Genomic DNA, 14,303 nt, shown 5'->3' on the forward strand with positions numbered 1-14,303 from the left:
CATTTTGGTGTATTGTACAGACACAAACTGAGTGCATTCCAGCAGAGCCAACTGTAACACACCATTTTGGTCTAAGCTCGCAAAACTTTGAGAAGCCAATTTCTGGTCCATTTTGCTTCTGATAAGACACGTACATTTCCTTCAAATTGCAAAGCAACAACCGCTTTTGCTTGTACACCTTTGTTCCTGAAATTCTCACAGGCACACAGTCTTTCTTCCCTGGACAAAGTCTGCTGAATTCGTCATCTTGAAAAAAGTCATGTACTTTCTGAACAACTTCATCTGAAAGCTTCCTTCCTTGCCGATTTGCTGGAAAAGCTAGAACACCTTGCTCATTCTTCAGTTTTCTCGCTTGCTTTACCATTCTTTCTGATACATTAAATGCTGTTGTCGTATCTTTAATTGTCCAGCTTCTTGGAACCAAGGTCAATATTTGAACTTTTGTCCTACGATTTGACACTTTACATTTTTCTTTCAACTCTTCTATAAGATTATCAAGATCTGCACAATTATTGCATGGGCGACTTTTACTTGAACTTGGCTGTTCATCGTAATTGATTCCTACAGCAGCAGCAATTTGATTCCCAATTAAACTTTGTGCATCCAAGATCTTTCTTTTTGCATAGCTTTGCTTATCTCTTTTACTTAGTTGTCTTCTTTTCAATGGTGAAGCACCAATAAATGATAAACTTTTGTTGATGGCTGGTTCAGTTTCATCCGTTGTGAAATCTTGTTCAGATTGGGTTGATAGTGATGATGAATCTTCTAGCTTTTGGTTCAGTGCCGACATGCAGCGAGGGCAAAGCTTCTGACCAGGTTTTATATCAATCACTTCTTTTTTCTTTAACAGGCAAAGTTTGGCAGCTGTTTCATTATCAAGCAGTCTAAGTCCAGCTTTTACATTGTGATTCCTCTTCTTGAATGGATTGCAACATTTCTTTTGCATCGCTTGATATTCATGTAGGAAGAGGGCTTCATGGTGGAAGCAAATGATGGAATTTTCGTCAAGTTTGGCTTCTGAACGCGAAACAAGCAATTTCTGGTCACATTCTGTGAAATCACTAAACGCTTTGAATCCAGTCTTCTTAGCATAGAAGATAACATGGCACTTCGATGCAGCAGCATCTTTTCCAATTGAACAGGGGGCCAACGATTCTTCTTCTTCATTAACTTCTGACATCTCTCACTGGCCAATCACTGAATAAAACACGAATGAAATATCCAATTATATCAGTAATTCTAAGCGACTATTAAGATTCAAATTCCTAGAAATGAAGAAAAATTAGTGCATCGCGCATACAAAATATAACAACTTTGATGTGAGTTAATGAGTACTTAATGGTCGCGTTGCAAAAAAAACAAATGTCAGTCTTGTAGAGCAAGAGTTTCTCTTTTAGGTGATACTATTCACAAGCAGATTCAGGCCAACTATTTTTTAGTAATTGGCTTGAAACTTTGGTAAATTTTACCGTTTGTGCTGACACTGCCTAATTTGAAGAGATACTGCAGGGCGACCATATGGCCTGGATCATTGCAAATCCGGCTGCATTATGTCTAGCACAAGCATGAAGCTTGGCCAAAAGTTCAAGTCCATATCTTCAACTGCAAGGAAATCATTGCAGTCTTAATATTGGTCAAAATTTGTCGCGTTGTGTCACGACAAATTTTGAAGTATACTTTGAGTCGAGTTATTTGACCGGGGTTTGCATGAGTAATGTTATACATAATTTCGTTGGAATCAGCAAAAAAAACTGTACAGGGTCGCATCTTACTAACCATTCTTATGAATTAGTTTCGATTTTATTAGACTCCAAATATGACATTTTTTTTATGTTGCATGCACACGGACTAAGTACACTTCAGACAAGGGGGTCTAGATCAGCAGCTATTGCAGCTAGAGGCCTGAAATCTTGGGAAACTTACTTCAACACTTGACTAAAGCTACAGTTAAAATTTGACGAAAATTGGAGACCATGATGGTGGGAACTTTTTTCAGTTTTAGACCACTTGGTGTGGAATGACCCTATACACTTTCAGAGATTTTCAGTTCACTCAAGATTTATTGTTGATATAGTTCACATGGAGTACATAAAATGATTATATTTACAGATCAATAGCACAAGCAGGTAACGATCCATGCTGAAACACAGGCTACTTGGTGTAGTCTCCACGAGTGGCAATCCAGGCAGTGACTCGTGACATTCAGACAATTGTACAGATGGTGAATACTGTCCTGGGATACGTTATTCCACACCTGCATGACTAGCTCACGTAGTTCTGTAAGAGCTGTTGATTGAATAGTCTTAAGAGTCACTTCTCCCTCCCATCGTATCCCACATGTGCTCAATTGGAGACAAGCCCAGAGATCATGCTGGCCGTGGAAGCTGCTGCACGTCTTGGAGAGCACATCAACTTTCATGGGCAGTATATGGGTACTGTAGGTGCAACCATAACAGAGGAGTATCTGTTGAGAGGCCAGGCAAACGTGTGGTTCCTGAAGAGAGGCAGCAGCCTTTTCAGTAGTCGCAGGGGCAACAGTCTGGATGATTGACTGATCTGGCCTTGTAACACTAACGAAAACGGCCTTGCTGTGCTGGTACTGCGAACGGCTGAGAACAAGGGAAACCTACAGCCATAATTTTTCCCGAGGGCATGCAGCTTTACTGTGTGGTTAAATGATGATAGCGTCCTCTTGGGTAAAATATTCCGGAGGTAAAATAGTCCCCCATTCGGATCTCCGGGCGGGGACTACTCAAGAGGATGTCGTTATCAGGAGAAAGAAAGCTGCCAGTCTACGGATTGGAGCGTGGAATGTCAGATCCCTTAATCGGGCAGGTAGGTTAGAAAATTTAAAAAGGGAAATGGATAGGTTAAAGTTAGATATAGTGGGAATTAGTCAAGTTCGGTGGCAGAAGGAACAAGACTTGTGGTCAGGTGACTGCAGGGTTATAAACACAAAGTCAAATAGGGGTAATGCAGGAGTAGGTTCAATAATGAATACGAAAATAGGAATGCGAGTAAGCTACTACAAACAACGTAGTGAACGCATCATTGTGGCCAAGATAGATACAAAGCCCACAACTACTACAGTAGTACAAGTTTATATGCCAACTAGCTCTGCAAATGACGAAGAAATTGAAGGAATGTATGATGAAATAAAAGAAATTATTCAGGTAGTGAAGGGAGACGAAAATTTAATAGTCATGGGTGACTGGAATTCGAGAGTAAGAAAAGGGAGAGAAGGAAACATAGTAGGTGAATATGGATTGGGGGTAAGAAATGAAAGAGGGAGCCGTCTGGTAGAATTTTGCACAGAGCTTAAATTAATCATAGCTAACACTTGGTTTGAGAATCATAAAAGAAGGTTGTATACATGGAAGAATCCTGGAGATACTATAAGGTATCAGATAGATTATATAATGGTAAGACAGAGATTTAGGAACCAGGTTTTAAATTGTAATACATTTCCAGGGGCAGATGTGGACTCTGACCACAAACTATTAGTTATGAACTGTAGATTAAAACTGAAGAAATTGCAAAAAGGTGGGAATTTAAGGAGATGGGACCTGGATAAACTGAAAGAACCAGAGGTTGTGCAGAGTTTCAGGGAGAGCATAAGGGAACAATGGACAGGAATGGGGTAAAGAAATACAGTAGAAGAAGAATGGGTAGCTCTGACGGATGAAGTAGTGAAGGCAGCAGAGGATCAAGTAGGTAAAAAGATGAGGGCTAGTAGAAATCCTTGGGTAACAGAAGAAATATTGAATTTAATTGATGAAAGGAGAAGATATAAAAATGCAGTAAATGAAGCAGGCAAAAAGGAATACAAACGTCTCAAAAATGAAATCGGCAGGAAGTGCAAAATGGCTAAGCAGGGATGGCTAGAGGACAAATGTAAGGATGTAGAGGTTTATCTCACTAGGGGTAAGATAGATACTGCCTACAGGAAAATTAAAGAGACCTTTTGGAGAAAAGAGAGCCACTTGCATGAATATCAAGAGCTCAGATGGAAATCCAGTTCTAAGCAAAGAAGGGAAAGCAGAAAGGTGGAAGGAGTATATAGAGGGTCTATACAAGGGCGATGTACTTGAGGACAATATTATGAAAACGGAAGAGGATGTAGATGAAGATGAAATGGGAGATACGATACTGCGTGAAGAGTTTGACAGAGCACTGAAAGACCTGTGTCGAAACAAGGCCCCGGGAGTAGACAACATTCCATTAGAACTACTGACGGCCTTGGGAGAGCCAGTCCTGACAAAACTCTACCATCTGGTGAGCAAGATGTATGAGACAGGCGAAATACCCTCAGACTTCAAGAAGAATATAATAATTCCAATCCCAAAGAAAGCAGGTGTTGACAGGTGTGAAAATTACCGAACTATCAGTTTAATAAGTCACAGCTGCAGAATACTAACGCAAATTCTTTACAGACGAATGGAAAAACTGGTAGAAGCCGACCTCAGGGAAGATCATTTTGGATTCCGTAGAAATGTTGGAACACGTGAGGCAATACTGACCTTACGACTTATCTTAGAAGAAAGATTAAGGAAAGGCAAACCTAAGTTTCTAGCATTTGTAGACTTAGAGAAAGCTTTTGACAATGTTGACTGGAATACTCTCTTTCAAATTCTAGAGGTGGCAGGGGTAAAATACAGGGAGCGAAAGGCCATTTACAATTTGCACAGAAACCAGATGGCAGTTATAAAGAGTCGAGGGGCATGAAAGGGAAGCAGTGGTTGGGAAGGGAGTGAGACAGGGTTGTATCCTCTCCCCGATGTTATTCAATCTGTATATTGAGCAAGCAGTAAAGGAAACAAAAGAAAAATTTGGAGTAGGTGTTAAAATCCAGGGAGAAGAAATAAAAACTTTGAGGTTCGCCGCTGACATTGTAATTCTGTCAGAGACAGCAAAGGACTTGGAAGAGCAGTTGAACAGAATGGACAGTGTCTTGAAAGGAGGATATAAGATGAACATAAACAAAAGCAAAACGAGGATAATGGAATGTAGTCGAATTAAATCGGGTGATGCTGAGGGAACTAGATTAGGAAATGAGATACTTAAAGTAGTAAAGGAGTTTTGCTATTTGGGGAGCAAAATAACTGATGATGGTCGAAGTAGAGAGGATATAAAATGTAGACTGGCAATGGCAAGGAAAGCGTTTCTGGAGAAGAGAAATTTGTTAACATCGAGTATAGATTAAAGCGTCAGGTAGCCGTTTCTGAAAGTATTTGTATGGAGTGTAGCCATGTATGGAAATGAAACATGGACAATAAATAGTTTGGACTAGAAGATAATAGGAGCTTTTGAAATGTGGTGCTACAGAAGAATGCTGAAGATTAGGTGGGTAGATCACGTAACTAATGAGGAGGTATTGAATAGGATTGGGGAGAAGAGATGTTTGTGGCACAACTTGACTAGAAGAAGGGATCGGTTGGTAGGACATGTTCTGAGTCATCAAGGGATCACAAATTTAGCATTGGAGAGCAGCGTGGAGGGTAAAAATCATAGAGGGAGACCAAGAGATGAATACAATAAACAGATTCAGAAGGATGTAGGTTGCAGTTGGTACTGGGAGATGAAGGAGCCTGCACAGGATAGAGTAGCATGGAGAGCTGCATCAAACCAGTCTCAGGACTGAAGACCACAACAACAGCAACAACTACAACCTATGGGTGAGCATTATCATATTAGAACAACACATCACCTTTATGTTGGGAAAATGGCTAAAGAATGGATCTAACAAAACTCTTCACGTAAAGAGCATTGGTTAGTGTCCCATCCAGACACGCCAGATGTGGATGAGAGTTGTAGATTGTTGCACTCCATACCATAAAGCCTGAGGTGTAGGACCTGTTGCAGGGCCTTTGTGTCTTGAAGGAATGCATTTCATGTGAGAGTGCTCACCAGGTCTGCATCATACACACGAATGACCTTCAGTTGCTTGCAGGCAGAATCTGCTTTCATTGCTGAAGACCATGGTGTGCCACATCATCTTCCAAGTGACCCTCTGATGGAACCAGTTGAACCATGTACATCAGTGCTGTGGCGTGAGTGGAAGATGGGCTAGAGATATGCGTGCCCGCAGTCCCACTGCTAATAACTGGCTCGCATCAGTTTGTGTATACACCACACTGAGACTTCTGGCTGTGAGCATTCCCTGAACTAGACGATATTTGAATAACTTACATGACTGCAGCCACATAATTCCTTAACAATTGCTGGAGTTTGACAGGTGAATGCTGTGTCATTTTCAAGATTCGTATCAAAGGGGAAATAACTTGCATGGCAATTTAAACCCTTGGTGGTCAGTGCTGTACCAATCAGGAAACCAAAAGATGGCATGTAAAGGCAGACAACATCCACTGTAAACAACCAGTGCCACTACACAAGCAAAGATAACAATTCTCAGATGTTATCGGTTGTGAAATATTAACCATCAGTGGATGCACAAGTAGTGCTACCTCTGTACCTCAGGCAAAGAGTAGATTTCCAAGAAGAATTTAAGAAAAAAATCTCCGCCTATTTGTAAGGTCACTTGATAGTTTAATTTCAACAGCCTCCTTAATCACACTGTCCATGTAGCTGGAAATGGCTACTCTCAGTCCTGTTATCAGCAGTATGGGTGCTCTGACATACTCTCTCTCTCTCACTCTCTCTCTCTCTCACTCTCTCTCTCTCTCTCTCTCTCTCTCTCTCACACACACACACACACACACACACACACACACGACCACCATCTCTGGCCATTGAGGCCAGACTCAAGAGATCAGAGTGAATGGTCATGTGTGTGTGAGTTGTGGTTGCATGAATGTGTATGTTTTTTCTACTTTAGAGAAAGGTTTTTTGGCTGAAGGCTTAAAAGAATTGAGGTTAGGTTTGGAACTGAATTAAATAACTTGTTCCAGTGACCAGTTCGGTGATCAGACAAATGAGGTTGTGATGGGGCTTGCTTCAGAGGGCCCATGACATCTGAGTTTAGCGCTCCTTGAGGTTGCCTTTTGCCAGAACAGATGAAGTGAGAGACAGATCAAATGTATTATGCTGTCGACCAACTGTGAATGGGCGAGTGATGAGAATAATGAGGTGGTGCCTGAGGCTACGCAGATAGTTTTTCCAACAGGTTTGGTTGTATTCTGAGGAAACACCATGTGAAATGTGTTCTTCGACCACCATCTAATATTAGGGCCCTTTTATGGTCTGTAAATGAAGCGTAAAGTTGGTGTCCTACTATTTCGCATGTCGTCGTGGCATGTCACACATCGTCAGTCCATAGACATATCACGGTACTTTTGAATATTGTGCAGGAGCAGTTAAATTTAATGAAACTAAACTCCTAATTTTTGTTATTTATATGTCCTCTAAATCTGACTTCAGAGCATTTATGCTCAAGCTAGAGAGGTTTCTTGATTCACTTTATAGGAGGTACCAGAAATTAGCTGGATGTGATGACTTCAATATTAATTTTGTATATGATTGTGCAAGAAAGAGGGTGTTGGTAGATCTCCTAAATTCATATGATCTAATGCAGATAGTGTTTTTTCCATGTAGGGTGCAGGGGAACAGTAGCTCAGCCATAGACAATATTTTTATTCATTCTGCATTACTAGATGAGCAGTCTCTTAGTAAAAGGGTAAATGGTCTTTCAGTCCATGATGCACAAATTTTAACACTAAAAGGCTTTTGTACTCAAACAAATGTCATATAATTATGAACTACGTAGGAAAGTTAATCCAACAGCAATAGAGAGTTTTTTAAAACTCATCAAGGAACAAGAGTGGCAGGATGTTTATAGTGTCGATAACATAGATGACAGATATAATGCTTTCCTTAACACATTTCTCATTGCTTTCCATTAGAACTTTCTAAATGGAGTACTAGCAATAAAAAGCAAAAGGCAGCCTGGGTGGCTGACTAGTGGGACAAGAATATCATGTAGAACAAAACAGGAATTATATCAAAATGTTAGAAGTAGTCACAATCAAGCTACAGTTGCTCGTTACAAACAGTATTGTAAGGTGCTTAAAATTTTATTAGGAAGGCAAAGAGTATGTGGTGTGCAAATAGAATAGCTAATTCACAGGATAAAATTAAAATCATATCGTCAGTTGTGAAGGAACCGTCTGGTCAGCAGCACAAGGTCGACGATATAATTCAGTTCATAGTAAAAATATTGCTGTTACTGATAAACCTGATATATGTACAGTATTTAACAATCATTTTCTGAGCATTGGTGGTGAATTAATAAAAATTTAGTTTCTGCAGAGAATCATATAACTCTCTTGGAAAACGCCCTTCCAAGATGATGTCTGAAATACTCCTCTGTGATACTGACAATGGGGAGATTGAGTCAATAGTTAAGTCATTGAAGACTAAGCACTCTCATGGATGTGATGGAGTGCCTAGCAGAATATTAAAGTACTGTGCCATACATGTTAGCCCTTTACTTAGCCATATTTGTAATTTTTTATTTAGGAATGGTCAGTTTCCTTCTTTTTCTTCTTCTTCCTTAGTGTTTGTCGCCACTTCTTGTTATCTTGTGCCTGATCAGGGTGAAAGCTGAGATCTTGAGGTCTTTATGCATGGTGTCAAGCCATCGCTGCCTTGATCGTCCTGCTGGCCATTTCCCATTGACATTTAGGTTGAAACTAGTCTTTGCCACTGTTGTCTCATCTGCTCTAAGGACATGTCCGTACCAACGTAGGCAGCTTTCTCTCATTTTGTCTACTATTGGTGCCACACCGTATAGCCTGTAGACTTCATTATTTGTGACGTGGTCGTGCAATGTTAGTCTCGATGTCCACCTAAGCATTTTCGTCTCCGTAACAGCGAGTCTTTGCTCTGCTTCCCTTGTTGAAGACCAGCATTCAGCCCCATACAGTGCAACTAAACGGATTATCAATCGGTGTACTTTTGATTTGAGACTGTTTGGAATTTTCTTACTCCAGTAACGGCACGCCATTTGAGCCACACGCTGCTAAGGCGGTTGGAGATTCCTGCACTCAGATTTCCATCGGCAGCAATTGTCAAGCCTAGGTACTTAAAAGCCCTTGCTGTTGGGAGGTCAACATCATTGATGCTGATGGTTATAGCTTTATTTAAATCTGTTGAAAGGTAATATGTTTTCAACACATTGAGCTGTAGTCCTACATCTATAAGGCGGTCATTCCAGGCTTACACTTGAAGTTCCAGATCATTCTTATCTTCACTGGCCAGTAGCACATCATCAGTATACAGTTATGTCCAGGGTGAGGTTTTCTGGAGGTTTCTTGGGGCAGTATCCATGAGAGTGATAAATAGGCGCAGTGAGAGAGCAGATCCCTGATGAACTCCCACGGAAATAAGGAAGTTGTCAGATAGTCCGGCAGCAGACTGTACCCGGCTCTTCGGGTTCTGGTAGAGCAGTCTAACCCAGTCTTCAGGTACTCCATGCTCTCGCAGGACAAGCTAAATTAACTCATGTGGCACTCGGTCGAAGACCTTTTCAAGATTGAGAAAGGCAAAGTGTAGATGTTTTGACTTCTCACAGTGCTTTTTGATAAGCAGACGAGCTGCATGGATAACATTTGTCATCCCACAGCCCCTCACGAATCCATGTTGGTTGATGGAGAGACTGATAGTTTATCAGATCCTTTTATCAATGACGCGCTCGAATACTTTAATGATGTGTGACAGAAGGCTTATTGGACAGTAGTTGTTACATTCAGCTGGACTTCCATTCTGTTCTGCTTCCAAATTGGAACTGTTGTGCTACATGTCCAGTCAACTGGAAACGTTCCCTCCTCAATGATCTTATTAAAGTAATTTGTCAACCATTCAGCTGAATCACAGTGTTTTGATTCACAAGTCTGCAGGAAGATCATATGGCCCCATTGCCTTTCCATTTTTCATTTTCCGTAATGCTTTGACAACCTCATCTTTGGAGACTGGTGCAATGGGTTCCTCTACTGGAATTAACACTGTAATTGGAGCATGTGGAAACTCCTCGTTGCAAACTTCCTCAAAGTATTTCCTCCACCGCTTTGCTACTTTCTTTCTGTTGGTGATAAGTTTGCCTTCTTCATGATTGATTCCACAGAATTTTTCAATGTCTGCAACTTGTTTATTGCGCTGCTTCACCAGTCAACAAATTTCTCATTCTCCAGTAGGTGTTTCTAGTAGACTTCACTGAAATGGGCTGATTTGGCTGCTGCAACTGCCTTCTTTGCTGCATTCCTAGCTTCACGGTAATACTTCCAGTTTTCATTTGTCTTAGAGGTGAGGACCTTTTGGCATAGCTGCTTTCTAATGTGCACACCCTCCTTCACCTCCTCAGTCCAGAGCCATGTTTGGCAATAGATTTTACGTCAACCTGGTTCTGTGGTGCCTAATGTTTCCTGGGCTGCTGTTATTACATGGACTTTCAGGGCATCCCATGATGTTCCTACGTCAGTAATATGGGGAAGAGTGATGCGTGAAATAATGTCTCTTTCTGCATCTTTGAGTTGCCACAATTTAGTACACGCTAGGACATTGCATTCTCTCTTCCTTTGATTTTGACGTTTGATGCGCAATTTGACAACTAGCAGGCAGTGTTGTGTAGCAACTGTTTCATATGGAATAGTTTTTTTCATCCAAAATGAAGTTTATGTTGCATCACCGTACAGGAATGAAATCTATCTGGCTCATGTTGTTACCACTGTAGTAAGTCCAAAGGTGGGACATCCTCTTCTTGAATAGGTGTTCGCGGTGACTAGGTCATGTGTTCTGCAAAGTTCAGTATTCTCTCCCCATCTACATTTCTATGTCCAGCCCCCCACTACCATTTCATCGGTATCCATCTGCATTTAAACCAATATGACCAGTGAGATCACCAGATACGATGAGAGTATCTTCAGGTGGCACTTCTAAGATCCTATCATCAACCAACATCCAAAAGTCACCTTTTGTCTTTTGTGTGCAGCCTGGTTGCAGAGCATAACATGAGAATATATGGATGTTCCTCTCGTCCGTAGCCAGTTTTCTGAACAATTAAAGGGCTTTGAAGACCTTGCCGTTGTGTGCCCGTACAAACCTCTCCATCCCCTGAACATTTAAAGTACTCAGTAGTAAAGCCGCTTTATAAAAAGAGAGAAAGGGATAATGTAGACAATTTTCGATCTATTTCTATGCCATCAGTGTTTGCTAAAAGAAAAGGCTGTGTATGTAAGGGTAATTGAAAAGGTTTCGAACACTAGGCATATTTTTTGATTTAACTAAGGTGTTTGATTGTGTTGATCACAGAATATTGCTCCTGAAGTGGGACCATTACGGAATATGGGGAGTAGCTCACAATTGGTTCACCTCTTACTTTAACAGCAGACAGCACAAGATCATTATTCACAGTGTTGAGAATGGCTGTGATGTGGGGTCTGAGTGGGGTACAGTCAAATGGGTGGTGCCCCAGGGATCATTGTTGGGGCCACTCCTGTTCCTTATTTATATAAATGATATGGCCTCTAGTATTACAAGTAACTCTAAAACATTTCTGTTTGCTGATGACACTAGCTTGGTAGTAAAGGATGTTGCATGCAACATTGGCTCGGTTTCAAACCTCATGGTCTAGTGGCTAGCATTGCTGCCTGTGGATCACGGTATCCCGGGTTCGATTCCCAGCCGTGTTGGGGATTTTCTCTGCCCGGGAACTGGGTGTTTGTGTTGTCCTCAGTATTTCATCATCATAATCATCATCATCATGATCATCATGTATGACAGTGGCTAGAGTGGACTGTGTAAAAATTGGTACTTTGTACAGGCGCTGATGACTGTGCAGTTGAGTGCCCCACAAACCAGGCATCATCATCATCATCATCATCATCATCATCATCATCATCATTGTCAGTTTCAAACAGTGCAGTTCATGGCTTGTGGAAAATAAATTAACTCTAAATCACATTAAGACTCAGTTTCTAACACACAATTCAACAAAACCCAACATTTTAATTTCACAGAACGGGCATATGATTCGTGAAACTGAACAATTCATATTTCTGGTGTTCAGATAGATAGTAAATTGTTGTGGAAAGCCCACATTCAGGATTTTGTTCAAAGACTTAATGCTGCCATTTTTTACTATTAGAACAGTATCTGAAGTAAGTGATTATTTGACACAAAAATTAGCCTACTTTGCTTATTTTCATTCACTTAATGTCATATAGTATTATATTTTGGGGTAACTCTTCCCATTCTAAAAGGATATTTTTGGCTCAGAAACAGGTGGTTCGGGCAATAAGTGGTGTAAGTTCATGAACCTCTTGTCGATCCCTTTTCACTAGTCCGGGTATTTTGACATTGGCCTCTCAATATATGTATTCTTTACTGCTGTTTCTTGTTAACAATATCAATTTTTTCCCAAGAATAAGCAGCTTCCAGTCAGTATACTGCTGCATCCATTTTCAGTAAGCTACCACTGAATTAAAAAATCTTAGCACTAATCCACGCACTTTCAAATCTAAACTGAAGAGTTTCCTCATGGGTCACTCCTTCTATTCTGTTGAAGAGTTCGTTGAAAAATTAAGCTGATTCTTATGCTATATTGTTGACTGCATTTACTGAAACTTATGGCTGACTTTTTTGGGTTCATAAGCATTTTATTTTTATATTTTAATATATTTATATTGCAATTTCATGTACTGTCACATTCCATGACCTTGGAGATTTGCTCCTCAATTTAGTACTACAGAACTTGACATGTAAATAAATAAATAAAACTGTTAGGACCATAGAGGCCTGATAAATAGAGCATAAGCGTCACACGTGCTTAAGCAGTCAGGCAAAACTGCAACTGCAGAACACTGCCTCAGCAACAGTCCTGCAATGGAAAGTAACAACATAGAGATTATGATGTGAACTTCCAGTCACTGGTATAGTAAAATTATTGGTGTGGTTGACATTGAACTAACAAGGTACTTTAAAAGTGAAGATAGAGCCTCTTGATTAAATATTGCTTGGAATCCTGCTTTCTCCCTCATCAAACAACTGAGAGGTGAGTCAATGCTGCTTACTCACCAATAATGCCTAATGAGAGTTGTGTGGTAGTGCTGGTTGCTTACAGTACATATTGTTTTTCTGCTTACACTCTCTCTTCATTTCCTGGCTGGTGCAGTCCCAAGTACCGAGGATTTAAGTAGTCATGCCAGTGATCTCACTTCACTTATTCCTTGAAAATAATGGATTGTTCCCTTGCCAATATGCCAATTAAATTATCTGAAAATTCGATACACCCAGAGGAGCTAAAATTTCACATACATTGTAGACTATGACTAACAAGAAAAGAATAAATAAAAATAAAAAATTATAGAAGAACAATTAGATTTTAAGAACTTTTCATCTGTTTATTTCTTCAGAATACAGCAGTAAAACTGGAAGGAGAACTTCCAGCAGTGAAGGAGGCTCAAGTTCACCAGTCATCTAAGGACCCAAAGACTGAAAGTGGATGCAGCATACAATAACATAAATATTTCAGTGGTACTATTGGTTCTGGGGCAAGTCAAGCTTACGAAGTGCAGCTGTTTATATGTCTGTGTTATCACAGATTGCGTAAACTATTCCTGTTCACACACACTCTATAACCAAATACATAAATGTAACATTTAACTATTTGTGGCAATTTCTTTGCTTTTAGTTGTGCCTCTTGGGCTTGATATGCAGTTTTACATGTGTAGTATCAATTTTAATTAATATTGTAAAAGTGCTATTACTTAATGTTGTTTTGCTTCATATTAGGCAGAGTCAATATTCTGCTCTCAAAGCTAGATGTCTATATACTGAAAATATAATGTCTTAAAGACTGTAATTATTACAACATTTGTTTTATTTTCAAAGTATTATCTTCTACTGTATAATTAACTGTTTGCACATACATTGTTGTTCCTGAAGAGGAATGTTTTGACATTGATTACTACAGTTCCTTTAACATTAATTTTATTTTTTCATATTTTAGTGGAAGCATTTATTTATTTATTTACAAAGTAATTGTAAGATAAAGATGTAGAGAAGAAAATATATATTTACAAAGAAATTGTATATAAAAATTATATTTTTAAAAGTTATGTGGTACATGCTTTAATGCTGATGTGATAATTACATTTGTGCTTTTTGAGTGGGGTACTCTGTTTTATGAGTTATATGTTGCCTGATTATTTTAATAGCAGATAAATGTGAATATTTTTACCAGTTAACACTTTTGTGTTACTACCTGTAGATGACGCAATCATTGTACAAAAGTATGCTTTGTATATGGGCAAGTGCTGTAAGATTTTAAGCCTTCAACATTATTAGAAACA

General features: G+C 39.7%; 1 protein-coding gene across 1 annotated transcript in view; it reads left to right on the forward strand.

Moving 5' to 3' along the window:
• LOC126458095 (BRO1 domain-containing protein BROX-like) overlaps positions 1 to 13,956 on the forward strand; it is a 128,455-nt gene extending 114,499 nt beyond the window's left edge. Inside the window, exon 9 of the mRNA XM_050094917.1 lies at positions 13,365 to 13,956. Coding sequence (XP_049950874.1) covers positions 13,365 to 13,469 — 105 coding nt within the window. The 3' untranslated portion in view covers positions 13,470 to 13,956. The remainder of the gene's footprint in view (positions 1 to 13,364) is intronic.
• Positions 13,957 to 14,303: the final 347 nt, after the last annotated feature.

The sequence above is a fragment of the Schistocerca serialis genome, chromosome 2, assembly GCF_023864345.2.
Source record: "Schistocerca serialis cubense isolate TAMUIC-IGC-003099 chromosome 2, iqSchSeri2.2, whole genome shotgun sequence".
Taxonomy (NCBI): Eukaryota; Metazoa; Arthropoda; class Insecta; order Orthoptera; family Acrididae; genus Schistocerca; species Schistocerca serialis.